This window comes from Narcine bancroftii, chromosome 1 (assembly GCF_036971445.1).
Source record: "Narcine bancroftii isolate sNarBan1 chromosome 1, sNarBan1.hap1, whole genome shotgun sequence".
NCBI lineage: Eukaryota > Metazoa > Chordata > Chondrichthyes > Torpediniformes > Narcinidae > Narcine > Narcine bancroftii.
In genome coordinates, this window is record NC_091469.1 from 162,582,849 (window position 1) to 162,603,651 (window position 20,803).

Here is a 20,803-nt window from a genome sequence, read left to right on the forward strand (position 1 = left end):
AGTCCCGCGTAAACGGGATTTTACAGTACATCAGGTACATTACATTTTTAATGTATTATTACAAGATACTAGAAGGACCTTGGATGACCCCTTGGCCTCTCCATTCAGAGCTATCTCCTCCCCCTCATATCCACATTCGACCTCGTGCCTGTGGGCCTGGACTCCTCATCCTTCCTTTACCCCACCATTTTGTTCGGGCGCCTGCCCTCTTTGTGCTCGTACCTTGACAAAGGGCTCAGGCCCGAAATGCTGGTTGCTTATCTTTAACTCTGCTGTATTTAGGACGCTGCAAGACCTGCTGAGTTTCTCCAATGTTTCTGTGTCAACTGGGCACAGGCGGTTGGGTAACCAACAGGAAGGTTGGAGCACTCAGAAATCCTTGAGTGCAGGAGTTGGGGGAATCATGGTAAAGTTGAACAAGACATTGGTGTTGCATTTTGGAAGGACAAACCAAAAAAGGACTTACACGGTGAATGGTTGGGCTCTGAGGAGTGGGGAAGAACAGAGAGATCTGGAAATACAGAGACAATTCCCAAAAAGTGGTGTCACAGGTGGACAGGGTTGTAAAGAGAGCCTGTATTCGCTGGAATTTAGAAGATTGAGGGGGGATCTTATAGAAACATAAAATTCTTAAGGGTTTAGACAGACTAGATGCAGGAAGGTTGTTTCCAATGCTGGGAAAAACCAGAACAAGGGGCCATAGTTTAAGGATTAGGGGAAAATTGAGATGAGGAAAAATTTCTTCTCTCAGAAAGTGGTAAATGTGTGAATGTGAGGTCGGTTCCATGTCAATATTTAAGTGTAGGTTAGATTTGGCCCTTGTGGCGAAGGGGATTAGGGGAGAAGGCAGGAACCGGGTACTGATCAGCCATAATCATAATGAATGGTGGTGTAGACTTGAAGGGCATTATTTACAAATATTTGGAGGTACAGGGATTGCTAGGGAGTAATCAGCATGGTTTTGTCAGGGGTAGATCATGCTTGACAAACCTGATTGAGTTCTTCAAGGGGGTTACAAAAAAGGTTGATGAAGGGAAAGCTGTGGATGTTGTCTATTTGGACTTTAGTAAAGCTTTTGACAAAGTTCCCCACAGGAGGTTAGGAAAAAAGGTGGAGGCATTAGGTATAAATGAGGAGGTAGTGAAATGGATTCAGCAATGGTTGGATGGGAGGTGTCAGAGAGTAGCGGTAGAAAATTGTTTGTCCAATTGGAGGCCGGTGACTAGTGGAGTTTCTCAGGGTTCGGTCCTGGGTCCACTATTATTTGTTATATATATTAACGATCTGGATGTAGGGGTGGAGAATTGGATAAGCAAGTTTGCAGATGATACAAAGATTGGTGGTGTTGTGGACAGTGAGGAAGATTACCGTAGATTAAAAGGTGATTTAGGAAGGCTGGAGGTGTGGGCTGAGAAATGGCTGATGGAATTTAATACAGATAAATGTGAGGTGCTACATTTTGGAAAGGCAAATCTAAATAGGTCATATACATTGAATGGTAGACAATTGAGGAGTGCAGAGCAACAAAGGGGTTTAGGAGTTATGGTAAATAGTACCCTCAAGGCTGATACTCAGGTAGATGGTGTGGTGAAGAAGGCATTTGGAATGTTGGCCTTCATCAATTGGAGTATTGAATTCAAGAGTAGGGAGGTTATGATGAAATTGTACAAGGCATTGGTGAGGCCAAATTTGGAGTACTGTGTACAGTTTTGGTCACCAAATTATAGGAAAGATATAAACAAAATAGAGAGAGTGCAGAGAAGGTTCACGAGAATGTTGACAGGATTTCAAGGTTTGAGTTACAGGGAAAGGTTGTGCAGACTGGGGCTTTTTTCTCTGGAGCGTAGAAGATTGAGGGGGGACTTGATAGAGGTGTTTAAGATTTTAAAAGGGATAGACAGAGTAAATGTGGATAGGCTTTTTCAATTAAGAAAGGGGGAGATTCAAACTAGAGAGCATGGTTTAAGATTGAAGGCGGAAAATTATAAGGGGAACATGAGGGGAAATTTCTTTACGCAGAGGGTGGTGGGGATGTGGAATGAGCTTCCGGCAGACGTGGTCGAGGCGGGATCATTGGTTACATTTAAGGAAAGACTGGATCGTTACATGGATAGGAGGTAACTAGAGGGGTATGGACCGGGTGCTGGTCAGTGGGACTAGGAGGGTGGGGATTTGCTACGGCATGGACTAGAAAGGCCGAACTGGCCTGTTCTGTGCTGTAAATAGTTATATGGCCAAATGGCCTCCTCCTACACCTATTTTCTGTTTTAGTATATATTGCCCTTCATAAATCAAAGTATTGAGTCCAGGAGTTGGGATGTTATGGTAAAGTTGTACAAGACATTGTTGAGGCCAAATTTGGAGGATTGTGTGCAGTTTTGGTCACCGAACTACAGGAAAGATATCAATAAGATATAAAGAGGGCAGAGAAGATTTACTAGGATGTTGCCCAGACTTCAGGAATTGAGTTACAGGGAAAGGTTAAACAGGTTAGGACTTTATTCCCTGGATCCTAGAAGAATAAGGGGAGATTTGAGGGAGGTAATTAAAATTATGAAGAGTATATTCAAACAGGCTTTTTTGTTAAGGTTGAGTGAGAGAAGAACCAGAGGACATGGGTGAAGGTTAAAAGGGAAACAGTTCAGGGGGAAAATTCTTCACACAGAGAGCGGTGGGAGCGTGGAACGAGCTGCCAGCTGAACGAGGGCTCAATGTTATGTTCTTGGATGGGAGGGGTATGGAGGGATGTGGATTGTGTGCAGGTCAGAGGGGCGAGGCAGAACAATAGTTTGGCACAGACTGGAAGGGCTGAAGGGCCTGCTTCTGTGCTGTGGTGGGCTATGGTTTCCTTCAGTAGTGCACATCTCACTTTGGACAGTTAGGGAGCGGGGTGGAGGGATGGGATTGGCATTACAGAAGACAGCAGCACCAGCCAGCTCAGCGACACGTCTGCAGTGACAACGAGGTCTTGACCGTTCAGGGTGCACAAGACCATGGACGCCTCCCAGCGGTTCGGTGGGTAAGCACAGATGAGATGGGCCGAAGTGTCTGTTTGCACGCTGCATGGCTCAAGGGGAGTCAGATCACAAGATCTAGGAGTAGAAGTCGGCCCCATCGAGTCTGCTCCGCCATTCTAATCGCAAGCGGAGCCATCCTCCACTCAGTCCCACTCCCCGACTTTCTCCCCATCACCCTCATACTCTGATCAATCAAATACCTGTCAGTCGCTGCCTTAAATACACCCAACGACCCCACTCCCACAGCCACCCGCGGCAACAAGTTCCACAGACTTACAATCTCGACTGAAGAAATTTCTCCATGTTTGTTGTAAATTGACGCCCCCTTATCCTGAAATTATGGCCCCCTTGTCAGAGACTCCCTGACCACGGGAAACATCCTCGCCACATCTACTCCGTCCAGGCCTTTCAGCATTCATATGCTGTCCTTTCTCTATTCCAACGCGTAGAGTCCAAGAGCCGACAAATGTTCCTCATGTGCTGACCCTTTCATTCCTGATAACATTCTAGTAAATCTCTGGGCCCTCCCCCTCGCCAACACGTTTTTTCTTAAATACGGCGCCAAAAACTGTACACAAATCTCTACTTGAGGCCTCACCAGTGCTTTATAAAGTCTCAACAGCCCATCCCTGCTCTTGTATCCTATCCCTCTAGATAGGAAAGCCAACATTGCATTCGCCTTCTTCACCACCGACTCCACCTGGGTGTGAACCTTTAAGGGTTCCCTGCACGAGGATCCCCCAAGTCCCTAGGCACTCTGGAATTTTCAGTTTTATCCCAATCCAAATAATTGCCTGCCTGTCTATTTCTTCTACCAAAGTGCCACTTCTTTGCCCGTTCTCCTAGTCCATCCCAAGTCTCTCTGCAGCCTCTCCGCATCCTCAGCGCCACCTCCCCTCCCGCCTATTTCGTAGCCACCAAGCCACCTGTTCCACAATCCAAATCATTCATATACAATGCAAAAAGAAGAGGCCCCCAACTCCGACCCCTGCAGAACCGGTACCCCGCCAGAACAGGTTCCCTTTAGCACATCACTTGAGGCATGTGGCGGGGGTTTGAAAGCCCAGGCTTTCCTGCACAGCCTGCATCCTGGCTGGCTGCTTTACGGCAACGGCGGGTCACCTGAACACCACATTCCCGGCACGGTCCGCTTTCCAGGCCTTGATGAGAGCGAAGTCGCCGGTGATTCCCTTCTCCATGATGTAATGTCGGCCATTGAATTCCCGCACCTGGGAATAAATAGGGTCGTCAACAGAATGGCAGACGGCAATGAGGGATCCCGATCAGATGATGGAGTGGTGTCACACCCTTAACCTTGCCCTCAACGTGAGCAAAGCTAAGGAACTGACTGTGGACTTCAGGAGGGGAGGGGAACCAGGAGAACGCAAACCAGTCCTCATTGAGGGGTCAACATTGGAAAGGATTTAAAAATTTCAAATTCCCGGGTGTCAAACATCTCTGAAGAACGATCCTGAGGCCTCCATGTTGATACAATCATGACAGGGAAAGGTTAAACAGTTTTGGACTTTATTCCCTGGAGCGTAGAAGAATGAGGGAAGATTTGATCGAGGTTTATAGGATTATGAGAGGTGTAGACAGAGTGGATGGGAGTACACTTTTTCCACTTAGATTTGGGGAGATAAATAGGAGAGGTCGTAGATTTAAGCTGAAAGAGGGAACATTAAGGGAAAGTTCTTCACTCAGAGGGTGGTGGGAGTGTGGAACGAGTTGCCATCTGAGGTGGTAAATGCGGGCTCACCCTTAGGTTTTAATAAATTGGTTAAATATAAATACATGGATGAGAGAGGTCTGGAGGGTTATGGACTGGCAGCAGGTTATTGGAACTAGGGAGATGATGGTTGGCACAGACTAGAGGGGCCGAATGACCTATTTTCTCTGCTGTACTTTTCTATGGTTGATGAGGCTTTTTCCACTGAGGGTGGATGAGATACAAACCAGAGAACATAGTTTAGGGGTGAAAAGGGGAAAGTTTAGGGGCAACGTCTTCACACAGAGTGGTGGGAGTGTGGAATGAACTGACGGCTGATGTGGTGAATGCGGGCTCAATTTTAACACTTAAAAAGAATTTGGACAGGTCCATGGATGGGAGGGGTATGGAGGGCTATGGACTGGGTGCAGGTCAGTGAGACTAGCCAAAGAAAATGATTGAGCATAGACTAGAAGGGACTAAGGGGCCGGTTTCTGTGTTGTCATTATCTATGGTATAGTATAAAGTGTGAGAACTGTGGAGAATTCCTAGATGCCTTTGCCAAAGGTCGAGGTGCTGAGTGGATCAGATTTGTTAACTTTATAACTTGACCTGTGTGTTATCAGTGTGTCTGGGGGAATCATTTGTTGATTATTTGCTCTACTCATTAACCATACAATCTATTGCGGACTTCAGTGGCTCCCTTGAGGCAGCCTCCCTCCCCTTCCCTCCACACTCGCAGAGTCTCTATGACGTGAGCATTAAGTGTGAACCGCTGCACCCCCCCCCCCCCCCCCTGACTGCTCTCCCTCTCCTGAGGGACAAGCCGGAACGCAGAGAGGGCACAGGGCTGCCAGGGGAAGATCAAACTGGAGAGGGTGCCACGCACAGGAAGGAGCAGATTGGACCTCGCGCCCTCAGACCCCAGCGAGACATGGGGCAGGGCAGAGGGGCCTTCCCTCTGCTATCCAGGCCAAGGAGGGTGTGCAGGGGACAGGGAGCAGGTGCTGAGAGCCTGGAGCAAGGCTTGAGTGCGGGAGGGAGCCAGCAGGTCGGGCAGAGCCCGTGGGAGGCAGCAGGCAGGCCATGTTTGATTGTGTCTGTGCAAAAGGAGACAGGGAAAAGGGGGAGAGGCAGAGCTGGGGGGGGAAGAACATCCTTCCGATATATGAAACCCATGCAGCCAAATTAGCCTGGGAACCCATTGAAGGGTGGGAGGAAACCAGGTTTTCCTCTGGGCTCTTCTCTGTGGAGTGAAGGATGAACCATAGAACGAACATTACAGCACAACAGGCCCCTTCGGCCCTTCTAGTCTGTGCCTAGTCCTACTGACATGCACCCAGTCCATACCCCTCCCATCCATGGACCTGTCCAAATTCTTCTTAAATGTTAAAACTGAGTCCGCATTCACCACTTCAGGTGGAACCTCGTTCCACAGTCCCACCACTCTCTGTATGAAGAAGTTCCCCCTAAACTTTTCCCCTTTCACCCTTAACCCATGTCCTCTGGTTTGTATCTCACCCACCCTCAGTGGAAAAAGCTGACTACGCGACCTACATTTACTCTGTCTGTCCCCCTCATAATCTTAAATACCTCCATCAAATCTCCCCTCATTCTTCTACACTCCAGGGAATAAAGTCCTAACCTGTTTACCCTTTCGCTGTAAATCAGTTCCTGAAGTCTGAGTAATCTCTGCCCTCTTTCTATCTTATTGATATCTTTCCTGTAGTTTGGTGACTAAAACTGCACACAATCCTCCAAATTTGGCCTCACCAGTCCCCTCTTGCCCCTTCCCCTTTCTCCCAGTGTCTTATACAACTTTACCATAACATCCCAACTTCTGTACTCAATACTTTGATTGATGAAACCAATGTGCCAAAAGCTCTCTTTACAACCCCATCCACCTGTGACGCCACTTTCAGGGAATTATATATCCCTCTGTTCTACCGCATTCCTCAGTGACCGACCATTCACCGTGTATTTGCAACCTTGATTTGTCCTTCCAAAATCCATCATCCTTTTACTGGGCCAGTCTCCCAGCTGGTCCAGATCCCTCTGTAACCTTTGAAAACCTTCTTCACCGTCCACAACGCCTCCGATCTTGGTGTCATCTGCAAACTTGCTGGTCCAATTTACCACGTTATCATTCAGATCATTGATATAGATGACAAACAACAATGGTCCCAGCACCGATCCCTGAGCCACATCACTGGTTACAGGCCTCCAGTCTGAGAAGCATCATCCACCACTACTCTCTAGCTTCTCCTGTCCAGCTAATTTCGAATCCAGTTCACTACCTCTCCATGGATACCTAGTGTCTGAACCTTCTGAACTAACCTCCCATGTAGGACCTTGTCAAAGGCCTTACTAAACTCCATGGAGACAACATCCACAGCCTTTCCTTCATCTACTTTCTTGGTAACCTCCTCGAAAAACTCTATAAGATTGGTTAAACACCACCTACCATGCAGACTATCCTTTAATCAGCCCATGGCTGTCCAAATACTTGTATATCCAATCTCTCCGAACACCCTCCAATAATTTACCTACTGCTGACATCAGGCTCACCTACCTATAATTTCCTGGTTTACTTTTGGAGCCTTTTTTTTTAAATCAACAGAAAAACGGGAGCTACCCTCCAATCCTCTGGCTCCACACCCATGGCTAAGGACATTTTAAATATTTCTGCCAGGGCCCCTGAAATTTCTACACTAGCCTCCCTCAATATCCGAGGGAATATCTTGTCAGGCCTGGGGGGATTTATCTCCCTTTATTTTCTACCTATTGACATTTACTGTCTATCCTCCTCAGAATTTTAAATACCTCCAACAAATATCCCCTCATTCTTCTACGCTAAATCCAATTATCATATCCGATTAACACCTTTTGTTGGTCTGGATTCCTCCAGCCGGCACTGTCCGTATTCCGAGACTTCCTGCTTCTGGCTCATTCTGCTTATACCTTGAAGAAGGGCTCAGGCCCGAAATGTCAGCGATATATCTTTGTCTCCTACAGACGCTGAAAAGACCGGCTGAGTTCCTCCAGCATTTCGGTGTGTTTACTACAATCACGGCATCTGCAGATTTTCGTGTTTCATCACTCAATGTGGACCAGCCCGGTGGCAGTGGGAGAATGCCAGGAGGACGTGGTTATCCAGTGATGGGCCCTGAGGTAGTGGGGGAATGCTGGGGGGGGGGCTGCGGTTATCCGGTGACGGGCCCTGTGGCAGTGGAGAAATGCCAGGAGGGGACATGGTTATCCAGTTACAGGCTCTGTGATAGTGGGAGAATGCCAGGGCAGGCGTGGTTACCCAGTGACGGTGCCCTTACCTCTCTGGGCTCGCTCGCGATGTCGATGGTACCATCCTTTTTGTACTTAATTGGAGCACCGCCCTCCTCAATCAATGTGCCATATGCCGTCGGGGTGAAGAATGCTGGGATACCTGCTCCCCCAGCACGGATCCGCTCAGCCAAAGTTCCCTGCAAGGACACAGAGGGGTGGGGAAGGGCAAGAGTTGACCAGGAAGGGCAAGAGGTGACCAGAGACCATTGGGAGAAAGGGGGAGGGGCAAGAGGGGACTGGTAACCACCGGGAGAGGGGAACACCAGGAGAGAGTGGGAGGGGCAAGATGACTGGAAACCACTGGGAGGGAGGGGGGAGGGTAAGAGGTGATCAGAGACCACCAGGGGAGGGGAGCAGAAGGGCCAAAGGTGACTGGAGACCACTAAAGGGGGGGGGGGGTAAACCAGGAGACCAGTGACCACCGGAGTCTGTGGGGAGTGGGTGGGGAGAATCAAGAGGTCCAGAGACTACCGGGAGAGGGGCAAAAGAGACCACTGGAGTGGATTGGGGGTGGGGCAAGGGGTCCAGTGACCACTGGAAAAGGGGGAGGTTAACAGGGGAATGAGCAATTAGGGCAAGGGAGGTGGGGCTGAAGTTAAAGGTCAGCCTTGACCCTATGAGCAGTGTAGCGGAGTGGTGGGTGGGGGGGGGGCGGGGGGCAGTCAAATCATTGGTGAGCCTCTCACCTGTGGGGTCAGTTCAACCTCGAGCTCTCCAGACAGGTACTGGCGCTCAAACTCGGCATTCTCTCCCACGTAGGATGCCACCATCCGCTTGATCTGCTTCGTGTGGAGAAGGAGACCCAGGCCAAAGTTGTCCACCCTGTGGAGAGGGTCAGAAATGCCCGGGTCAGGGGCAGGGGGTCCAAAACGCCAGCATCAGAGGGGGGGGGGGAAGAGGGTCCGAAACGCCGGGGTCAGGGGTGTCCGAAACGCCGGGGTCAGGGGTGTCCGAAACGCCGGGGTCAGGGGTGTCCGAAACGCCGGGGTCAGGGGTGTCCGAAACGCCGGGGTCAGGGGTGTCCGAAACGCCGGGGTCAGGGGTGTCCGAAACGCCGGGGTCAGGGGTGTCCGAAACGCCGGGGTCAGGGGTGTCCGAAACGCCGGGGTCAGGGGTGTCCGAAACGCCGGGGTCAGGGGTGTCCGAAACGCCGGGGTCAGGGGTGTCCGAAACGCCGGGGTCAGGGGTGTCCGAAACGCCGGGTCAGGGGTGTCCGAAACGCCGGGGTCAGGGGTGTCCGAAACGCCGGGGTCAGGGGTGTCCGAAACGCCGGGGTCAGGGGTGTCCGAAACGCCGGGGTCAGGGGTGTCCGAAACGCCGGGGTCAGGGGTGTCCGAAACGCCGGGGTCAGGGGTGTCCGAAACGCCGGGGTCAGGGGTGTCCGAAACGCCGGGGTCAGGGGTGTCCGAAACGCCGGGGTCAGGGGTGTCCGAAACGCCGGGGTCAGGGGTGTCCGAAACGCCGGGGTCAGGGGTGTCCGAAACGCCGGGGTCAGGGGTGTCCGAAACGCCGGGGTCAGGGGTGTCCGAAACGCCGGGGTCAGGGGTGTCCGAAACGCCGGGGTCAGGGGTGTCCGAAACGCCAGGGTCAGGGGGAAAGTGGGGGTTCAAAATGCTGGGGTCCAGGGAAGGAGGGGGTCTGAAACGCCAGGGTCTGGGGGAAAAGAGGGGGTCTGAAATGCTGGGTTCAGGGGGAAAGAGGGGGTCCAAAATGCAGGGTTCAGGGGGAATCCGAAACACCATCCCCTCCCTGACACCTTCCCTTACTCTCCTCTCCTTCCCTCACTCATCACCTCCCCAAACTTTCTCCCCTTTTTTGAGTGCCCCGCAATCGACATGGCACAGCCTGCAGGACGTGACGGCACCTGACCCGGGGGTACTCATGCTGAAGCCCGAGCCCACAAGCATGCGCTCTCTCAGACTGGGAGTGCATCAGCAAGTTCCCTATCCCTCCAGCTGCCCTGGATGGAACAGGGAGACGGTGGAGTAGTGACCGGCTGTACCAGCGTACACCATTTCAGAGCGCTCCTGGGCCAGGTAGAGGATGGAGGATTGCCTCTGACGGGTCTGACCCTTCGAGTGACCCTTGATGCCTCAGGCAGTTCAGTGTGAACTTGGGCCAACTGACCGCAGCAGCCCCAAGACCCACCCCAGTCAGGATGCAAACACGAAAAAGGCTCATCAGCTGCTATACTTTGTGAGGTGTCTGAGAAGATTCGGTACATCACCAAAGACTCTCAAAGACAGGTAGACCATGGAGACGATTCTGGCTGGTTGCATCACTGCCTGGTGTAGAGGTACCAACTCTCAGGACAGGAATAAACTCCAGAGGGCTGTTAACTCGGCCTGCAACATCACGGGCACCAAACTTCACTCCATCGAGGATGTCTACAAGAGGGGGTGTCCTAGAAAAGTAGCCTCTATCCTTAAAGACCCCCACCACCCAGGCTATGCCCTCTTCACTCTGCAACCATCGAGGAAAAGGTACAGGAGCCTAAAGATGAGCACTCAGCGGCACAAGGACGGCTTCTTCCCCTCCACCATCAGATTCCTGAATCAATGAACCACAGACACAGCCCGACTTTTTGTGCTCGATTATTGTTAGTATTTTTTAAATTTTTACTTTATTTTTTATAATAATGAAGAGAGATGGTTATAATAAGTACGTTTGCACTGTGACCCTGGCTCTGATCCTCCTGGATCTCTTCCCCGACAGGAGCAGCTGAAAGATGCTGTGTGCACGGGTGGAAGGGGTCTTCTTCGTTCAACGATCCCAGTAGATCATGTCGATGGGGGAGGGGGGATGGGAGACTCCAGTGATCCTCTCTGCCACTCATGGTCCAGTGGATTGACCTCCCTCCAACGCTCGACAGCAACCGTGCCACCCTGTGATGCAGCCGGCCTGGACGACTCCTGTTCACATTATCTCTTTTGTCCCTTCATCCCCCTCCCGCTTTCTACACTGTGTCTGGCCTTTCATTTTCTCTCCTCCCTCTACCACTTCCTTGCACATTTAAAGATCCATGTTCTCTTTTTCCCAGGACATTGGCCCTGATATTCTCAAATGCCCTCGTCTTCCTATTTCCAGCATTTTCTGTTTTCATTTGAGATTCTTTTTCTTCTAGTTTTGTGTCTTGTTCATGACGATAAATTCTGATCCTGTACCCTCCATCCCCGAAACCCCGGCGGGTCACCCCGTCAGTCACTCACCCTGCATTGTTACTGACAGCCGTGAGCCCCTTAACTCCAGTCTCGAGCAAGGCACCGATGAGGTTTTCTGGGATCCCACAGAGTCCAAAGCCTATTGTGGAGAGAGGAGGGGGTGGGGGGGGGAGGGTCAGAGAGGACGCACACTGGGCGGGAGAGGTGCGTGGTCACGCAAAGCAGATAAGGATCAAAGAAGGGCATTGTGGCCCGAGAAGAGACGCAAAACTCTGTGTGGAAGCACAGCGTCGAAGGCAGAAAGGACATGGCGGGCTGGGTCGCATGACGTCAGTGGTTGAGGAGACAATCGTCAAGGAGGAGGTTACGGAGACACATGATAGGATAGGCCAAAGCCAGCATAGTTTCCTTCAGGGAAAGTCCTGCCTGACAAACCTACTGGAATTCTTTGGGGAAGGGACAAGCCGACTGCGTGAGGGAGATGTAGGGGACATTGTGTATTCACATTTTCAGAAGGCTTTTGACCAGGTTCCGCACATGAGGCTATTTAACACCATAAGAGTTCATGGTATAACAGGAAATCGTCTCGAGTGAGCAGAGCATTAGCTGATTGGCAGGAAGCAAAGCTGGAATACAGGATTGGCAGCCTGTTACTGGTGGTGTTCCACAGAGGGCTTCTTTTGATGTTGTATATTAATGATTTGGGTTATGGAATGAATGGCTTTGTGGCCATGTTTGTAGACAATATAAGCATCAGTGGAGGAGCAGGTGGTGTAGAGGAAGCAGGGAGGCTGCAGAAGGACTTGGGCAGATTTGGAGACTGGGCAGGGAAGTGATCCAAATGAAATGCAATGCCAGAAAGTGGACGGTCATGAACTTTGGTAGAAAAAAATTTAAATGGGCAGATTATTTTCTAAATGGGGAGAGAAAATCGAAAATACCCAGATGCAAAGGGATCTGGGATTCCTCGTGTGGGACGGCCTGAAGGTGAACTTGCAGGTTGAGGTGGTGAAGAAGGTAAATGCAATGCTGGCGTTCATTTCAAGAGGAATAGAATCTAAAAGCAGGGATGTGATGTTGAGGCTTTATAAGGCCCTGGTGAGGCCTCACGTGGAGGATTGTGAGCAGTTTTGGGCTAAGAAAGGATGTGCTGAAGTTGGAGAGGGTTCAGAGGAGATTCTCAAGGATGATTCCGGGAATGAAAGGGTTAACATATGAGGAGCATTTGACAGTTCTTGGCCTGTACTCGTTGGAATTGAGAATGGGGGGGATCTCATTGAAACATTTTGAATGTTAGAAGACGTGGACAGAGTGGATGTAGAAAGGTTGTTTCCCACGGTGGGAGAGTCTAGGACAAGAGGGCAGAATTTCAGGATTGAAGGGCATCCACTTAGAGCAGAGATGGGGAGGAATTTCTTCAGCCAGAGGGTGGTGAATCTGCGGAATTTGTTGCCACAGGTGATTGTGGAGGCCGGGTCACTGGGTGCATTTAAGGCAGAGATTGATAGGTTCTTGATTAGCCAGGGCATCAAAGATTATGGGGAGAAGGCCGGGCAGTGGGGCCATGGGGAAATGGATCAGTTCATGATTGAATGGTGGGGCAGACTCGATGGGCTGAATGGCCTATTTCTGCTCCTATGTCTTATGGTAAAGTGTGCACCATTCTCCATGGGTAGAATACGAAAGTCTGCAGACACATGGTTGAAGTAGAAACACGATGCTGGAGAAACTCAGTAGGTCAAACAGGTACTTTATACAGTAAAGAGAAAGATACTTAACCAACGTCTCGGGCTTGAGCCCTTCATCAAAGTACGAGCAAAATGTCGTCAGGGGTTTGTGGGAGGGAGGAGCACAGTCTCTCAGGTGGGAGGTAATAGGTGGATAAGGGAGGGAGGACACAGCAGCAAACAGGGGGAGGGGGGGATGGCTCTGTGAATGGAGAGGGAAGGGGAGTGGAGAGCTAGAGGATGGAGGGATGGGGTGGTGGAGCAGAATGGAGAATGGTCTAGCAGAAACCAGAGAAATCGATGTTGATGCCATCGGGCTGGAGAGCACCCAGACGGAGAATCAGGTATCGTCCCTCCAATATACGGATGGTCTGGGTGGGAATAGTACATGCGAGCATGGGAGTGGTCCACTGGAAGGTCGCTGCCACAGGAACGGATGGAGCCAGTCTCTCCGACGTAAAGACCACAGCGGGAGCATTGGATGCAGTGGATCACCCCTGCGGATACACGCATGAAGTGTTGCTTCACGTGACAGACCTGATTGGGGTCTCAGACCATGGTGAGGGAGGAGGCGTGGGCGTGCATGCGGCACCTCCTGCGGTCACAGGGGACGGTGTTCGGGTGGGATTGGTGAGGAGGGATGGCCCAGTCCTGGCACAACTGGCGCAGCGGGAGCCCTGGGCCAAGTGCTGGCCACTGCTCCATCAGAACTCTGGGTGGAGGAGATACACCAGGAGGTGGTCTGGGCAGAAGCTTCTGTTGTGCGGAGAGTTGGAGTTTTCTGTAAAAGGGAAGTTGAGGAGGACCCCATGGAGATAATGTCAAGGGGAAAAGGTACGGTAGATGGTGAGAAACACATTTAAGGGGAGAGGCCAGCGATTTGAGGCAAACAGACTTTCACACATAGAATGCATCCATGCCGGCTCACCTCCAACTAGCACGGTACAGCCGTCGGGTATGTCCTTCACAGCAGCCACCGGGTCATCGTAGAACTTGGTGGGTCGCTGGACACTGGTGGAAAACAAAGAGCTGCATCCCTGAGGATGGGAAACAGACGGTCATGGCACGAGGGGTCGCCATCTCACCACATCGCCCAAGCCCCACCTTGCACACCCCTCAACTCCCTCCTGCCTACCTGCCCCCTCCCCCTGCTGACCACAGGAACACTCCGACCTCTCCGAGGTCCACAGGCACAGAGAAAAACTCTCTCCGCACCGTCCCACCACACACTCCCAGGGTAGTGGCAGACATTACTCAGCAATGTCCCATCATACACTACCAGGGCAGGGACACTTCCACCGCACCACACTGACCCATTACACGCTCCCAGGACAGGGACACTCCCTCCACTCCGACCCATTACACACTCCCAGGGCAGGGACAATCCCTCTGCTCCATCACACACTCCCAGGGCAGGGAAACTCCCTCCGCTCCGGCCCATCACACACTCCCTCCGCTCCGGCCCATCACACACTCCCTCCGCTCCGGCCCATCACACACTCCCTCCGCTCCGGCCCATCACACACTCCCTCCGCTCCGGCCCATCACACACTCCCTCCGCTCCGGCCCATCACACACTCCCTCCGCTCCGGCCCATCACACACTCCCTCCGCTCCGGCCCATCACACACTCCCTCCGCTCCGGCCCATCACACACTCCCTCCGCTCCGGCCCATCACACACTCCCTCCGCTCCGGCCCATCACACACTCCCTCCGCTCCGGCCCATCACACACTCCCTCCGCTCCGGCCCATCACACACTCCCTCCGCTCCGGCCCATCACACACTCCCTCCGCTCCGGCCCATCACACACTCCCTCCGCTCCGGCCCATCACACACTCCCTCCGCTCCGGCCCATCACACACTCCCTCCGCTCCGGCCCATCACACACTCCCTCCGCTCCGGCCCATCACACACTCCCTCCGCTCCGGCCCATCACACACTCCCTCCGCTCCGGCCCATCACACACTCCCAGGGCAGGGTCACTCCCTCCGCTCCGACCCATCACACACTCCCAGGGCAGGGTCACTCCCTCCGCTCCGACCCATCACACACTCCCAGGGCAGGGACATTCTCTCCGCTCCGACCCATCACACACTCCCAGGGTAGGGAAACTCCCTCCGCTCCGACCCATCACACACTCCCAGGGCAGGGTCACTCCCTCCGCTCCGACCCATCACACACTCCCAGGGCAGGGACATTCACTCCGCTCCGACCCATCACACACTCCCAGGGTAGGGACATTCTCTCCGCTCCGACCCATCACACACTCCCTCCGCGCCGACCCATCACACACTCGCAGGGCAGGGACACTCCCTCCGCGCCGACCCATCACACACTCGCAGGGCAGGGACACTCCCTCCGCGCCGACCCATCACACACTCGCAGGGCAGGGACACTCCCTCCGCGCCGACCCATCGCGCGGTGCCGCGCCGACCCATCGCGCGGTGCCGCGCCGACCCATCGCGCGGTGCCGCGCCGACCCATCGCGCGGTGCCGCGCCGACCCATCGCGCGGTGCCGCGCCGACCCATCGCGCGGTGCCGCGCCGACCCATCGCGCGGTGCCGCGCCGACCCATCGCCCGCTCCCGCGCCGACCCATCGCCCGCTCCCAGGCCGACCCATCGCCCGCTCCCAGGCCGACCCATCGCCCGCTCCCAGGCCGACCCATCACACACTCTCAGGGCAGGGACACTCCCTCCACTCCGACCCATCACACACTTCCCTGGGTAGGGTCACTCCCTCCACCCTGTCGCATCATATATGCCCAGGGCAGGGACAGTGCAGAACTAGTCCCTGACTGTTCCCCCCCACCCCTCTACCCAACTCCACTCCTCCTTCTTCCTCCACTCCCCTCCCCACACCACCTGCCTGTCACTCCTTCCTTGCTCTAGCTGCCCATGTCCATCCCTTCGCTTCATTATCCTCCCCGAGTACATCATCACTCCTATGCCCCTTCCTCTTGGCTTCCCCCCATCCATCTTCTCCCCCCCACCACCTGTACTCACCCACCCCTCCCCTTTTATTGTCCCCTGGATCTCACCAGCCCTGATGGAAGGGTTTCTGGCCTGAAACATGGCCTGCTTGCTGCTTCTCACAGGCTCTGCCCAACCTTCTGGCCCCTTCCTGAACCCAAGCCTTGCTCCAGGCTCTCTCCATCCCCTGCATTCCCTCCTAGGCCCAGATAGCGGAGGGAAAGGCCCCTCTGCCCTGCCCCATGTCCAGCTGGGATCGGAGGGTGCAAGGTCCATTCCGCCCTCCTGTGCTTGGCACCCTCCCTGGTTCCATCTTCCCCCGGCAGCCCTGTGCCCTCTCTGCGTTCCTGCTTGTCCCTCAGGAGAGGGAGAGCAGTCGTGGGGCAGCGGTTCGCACTTAATGCTCGTGTCGTGGAGACTCTACATACGAGTGTGGAGGGAAGGGGAGGGAGGCTGTCTCAAGGGAGCCACTGAACTCTGCAGTAGATTGCATGGTTAATGAGTAGAGCAAATAATCAACAAATGATTCCCCCAGACACACTGATAACCCAGGTCAAGTTATAAAGTTAACAAATCTGATCCACTCAGCACCTCGACCTTTGGCAAAAGCATCTGGAATTCTCCACAGTTCTCACACTTTATACCATATAACATGACAGCACAGAAACAGACCCCTTCGGCCCTTCTAGTCTGTGCTCAACCATTTTTTTTGCCTAGTCCCACTAGCCTGCAACCAGACCATAACCCTCCACACCCCTCCCATCCATGTACTTGTCCAAATCCTTGTTAAATGTTAAAATTGAGCCCGCATTCACCACCTCAGCTGGCAGCTCGTTCCACACCCCCACCACTCTCTGTGTGAAGACGTTCCCCCTCAATTTTTCCCCTTTCACCCTTAATCCTTTCCTCTGGTTTTTATCTTACCCACCCTCAGTGGAAAAACCCGATCTATATTTCCTCTGTCTGACCCCCTCATCATTTTAAATACCTCCATCAAATCTCCCCTCATTCTTCTATGCTCCAGGGAATAAAGTCCTAAGCTGTTTAATCTTTCCCTGTAACTCAATTCCTGAAGTCCAGGCAACATCCTAGTAAATTGTCTCTGCCCTCTTTCTCTCTTATTAATATCTTTCCTGTTGTTTGGTGACCAAAACTGCACACAATCCTCCAAATTTGGTCTCGCCAATGTCTTATACAACTTTACCGTAACAGCCCAACTCCTGTACTCAGTACTTTGATTTATGAAGGCCAAGATGCCAAAAGCTCCTTACAACCCTGTCCACCTGTGATGCCACTTTCAGGAAATTGTGTACCTGTATTCCCAGATCCCTCTGTTCTACCCCACTCCTCAGTTCCCGCCCATTCACCGTGTACGTCCTTTCTTGGTTTGTCCTTCCAAAATGCAACACCTCCCACTTGTCTGCATTAAACTCCATCGGCCATTTTCCAGCCCATTTTTCCAGTTGGTCCTGATGGAGAAGGTATTTGTGATAAGTTCTCTGTACTCTGGGCAGGACCCAGCAGACTAGAACAGAGGGAATGTCACACCTCTGTTTAAAAATGTGTCCAAACAAAATGCAGGTCCCTCTCGGCTGGTTTAGCTTCATGCCTGTCATCGGTAACACATGTGAAGTTTATTCAATCGGCCATTTTTTTTAAAGAACAACTTCAGATTGAAGGGCGTCCACTTAGGACAGGGATGCGGAGGATTTTCCTTCAGCCAGAGGGTGGTGAACGGGTGGAATTTGCTGCCACAGGCGGCTGTGGAGGCCAGGTCACTAGGGGGTATTTAAGACAGAGATTGAGGAGTATCTGAATGGTCAGATTATGGGGAGAAGGCTGGGCAGTGGGGCTTAGTGGGAGAACGGACCAGCTCATGGCAGGGAAGACTCAATGAGCCAAATTGCTTAATTCTGACCCTGTATCTTATGGTCATAAAGCCCCCATGCCACAGCTTACTTAAGCAGTGGGGGGGGGGGGAGACACGGACAGAAATAATATTTTTTTCTCCCTGTTTAGTTAAAAAACAACTTCTTCCCCTCCGCCATCAGATTTCAGAAAGGACAGTGAACCCGTGCACAGCTCCCCGTGCAATCTCTTTTTGGCACTAAGTTTTTAAAAATCTTATACTTACATACAGTACAACTCAGATTATCCGAAATGGGCCGGTGTCCGATAGACCTAATTTTTCGGAGAACGGGTCATTTTTTAAAAAAAGCAGCCCAGTAGCAAACAGTAAATCACTTGTAAATGTGATTGAACAACAACAGACAACAAGGGAAGGGCTTTGAAGCATTAAAATAATGTGTAATTCTCACCAAAAAAAAAAACATGCTGGCTATCGCCCATCCCCGACTCCTCCCCTCCGAGGTCCCCGATTGTGCCAGGAGCCCAAGGCCCCCACTGTCGCCGGGAGACCGACGTCCCCTATCAGTTCGGCTCTGAACATATTTTGGATAAATGAGGATTTTCGATTGGTTTTACCCGAAATATTTTGGATAACTGAGGGTCTTGGAGAACTCGATTTTGGAGAATCGGAGTTGTACTGTGTAATTGGTACTTGCACTGTAATTCTGTTCACGACACACGTTCATGACCATAAATCAGATTCTGATGTACAGGAGAAACCGACTGAGCTTCACGGCTCCACAGGGAGGTGGACGCACAAACTTTGAACAGAGTCTTAAAGGGGACATTGAGTTAAAGAAAAAGGCTGAGAATGGCTGGTCTGGACTAATCTGAAACCAGTCAAAACACACAGATGCTGGAGGAACCCGGCCCGTCTCGCAGTGTCCACGGGAGGTAGAGACACATCACCGACGTTTCAGGACCAAGCCCTTCCTCAGGGTACAAGAAGCAGGCAGGTGTCTGAATTAAAAGGCTGGGGAGGAGGGAAGAAAGGACGGGAGTGGGGTGGGTGGGTGGAGCACAGACCAACAGGCAAAAGGTGTTAGTTGGAGATGGATGGGACACGGGAGAGAGGGAAGGTGAGAATTGACTGGGGAGGGGGCTGTTTGGGGCTTTGGAAGGAAAGGAGACAGAGGGAAAGAGGGGGGGAGAGAGAGACAGAGAGAGAGACAAACAGACAGCGAGAGAGAGACATTAGAGAGAGATGGGGGGGTGGGGGGGGGGTGCTGCTAACCTCACCGGCCTGCTTTTTACTCACACCTTGAGGAAGGGCTCAGGCCTGAAACATCAGTTCTACGTCTTTACCTCCCGTGGACACGATGAGACCGGCTGGGTTCCTCCAGCATCTGCAGATTTTAAAATCTGAAACAAAAGATTGAGACCTACTGAAAATATTCGATGCAGGAAGCACCTGCCTAGTGAGACATTAAATACTTCCGTCTCTGACCTGAATTCTACCCCTCTCCCCAGACTCTGCCAGACCTGCTGTTTGACGACAGGAACCAATCAGTTGGCACCTGGGTGTCAGGCGGAGAAGTGAACACATCTACTGGAAATGGCTCTGCTGAGCTTGGTACAACCTGTGTTAACAAATCCTGATCTGCTTAAAGAGGACGTCAGAAGGTCAGGACGAGGGAGTTTGGCCACGGTTCTGGACTAGTCCCCGCAGCTTGCTCGTTACCGCCGCCAGTGCCTCAGCAAGGCTTGGCTTGGCATTAACCGATCTACACAGGACAAAACAGGTCAATCCCCAATGCCGAATCGGGAGGCTCTACCGGAGGGGGCCTGAGCAACACAGAGTGCGAACCGTGTGGCGAGGACATCCACGGGATCAAGGCTCAGTAGTGATTTTGCATACAGCCTGTGCTGCCCCCCACACTACATGTCCCGGCGGTGCACCACCACACTGCGCTGGCCCAAAACACAGTCCTGCTGTGCGCCACCACACCATGCTGGCCCAAAACACAGTCCCACGGTGCACCAGCACATCGCGCCGCCCCAAAACTGTCCACTCTGCCCTGCCACACTGCCCCAAAACACAGTCCCGCTCTGCCCCACCACACCTCCCCAAAACATAGTCTTATTCAGTCCCACACTGCACCGCCCTAAAACAGTCTCCTGCTGTGCACCACCATACCGCGCTGCACCAAACCACAGTCCACTCTGCCCCGCCACACTGCCCCAAAACACAGTCCTGCTGTGCACCATACTGCACTGCCCCAAAACACTCCCACTCTGCCCCACCGCACCGCCCACCCCAAACACAGTCCAGCACTGTCCCACCACACCAGACTGCCCTAAAACACAGTCCCGCTCTACCCCACCAAACTGTGCTGCCCCAAAACACTCCCACTCTGCCCCACCGCACTGCGTCACCCCAAAACACAGTCCCGCTCTGCCCCATAACATGCTGCACCAAAACACAGTCCAGCACTGTCCCACCACACCAGACTGCCCTAAAACACAGTCCCGCTCTGCCCCACACCGTACTTCCCCAAAACACATCCCCAAACTGCCCCTCCAAACATGCTCCCCAAAACACAATCACACATTGGTCCTCCATGACGCGCAACCCCAAAACATGGCCCCACACTGCCTAATCACAGCGTGCTCCACAAAACACAGCCCTGTGCTCCCCCAAAACACAGCCCTGCACTGCCTCACTAAACACACTCCCCCATAATAGGCTTGCACTGCCCCTCCACAAACCCTGCCCAAAACACAGCCTTGCACTCCTCCAGCATGCACACAAACACCCGAAAGCCTGCCACGCTGCTCCAGCACGCCAGAGTCCTCCAACAACACCGCCCAGCTCTTCCGCTCCATGCCGTAACTCCCTGGCGCTGCACAGGACAGTCAACCTCTTGAATCGTGCCCTGCTCTCCAGGGTCGCGTTCAAGCGCACCTCTCCAGACTCAAGGGAAGGCAAGCGATGCGTCTCCCTGCCCAGCGGCCACCCCAGCCCC

The 20,803-nt window shown here is 52.7% G+C and overlaps 1 protein-coding gene across 3 annotated transcripts in view; it reads right to left on the minus strand.

The window, feature by feature from the left end:
- The window catches only part of LOC138735738 (succinyl-CoA:3-ketoacid coenzyme A transferase 1, mitochondrial-like), a 118,389-nt gene that overhangs the window by 21,174 nt on the left and 76,412 nt on the right, over positions 1-20,803 (minus strand). For all 3 annotated transcript variants that reach the window (XM_069884058.1, XM_069884080.1, XM_069884069.1), the window contains 5 exons: positions 13,884-13,992; positions 11,277-11,367; positions 8,754-8,889; positions 8,055-8,204; positions 4,140-4,246 (listed from right to left, as the gene is read on the minus strand). In XM_069884058.1, the coding sequence (XP_069740159.1) occupies positions 4,140-4,246; positions 8,055-8,204; positions 8,754-8,889; positions 11,277-11,367; positions 13,884-13,992 (593 nt within the window). The remainder of the gene's footprint in view (positions 1-4,139; positions 4,247-8,054; positions 8,205-8,753; positions 8,890-11,276; positions 11,368-13,883; positions 13,993-20,803) is intronic.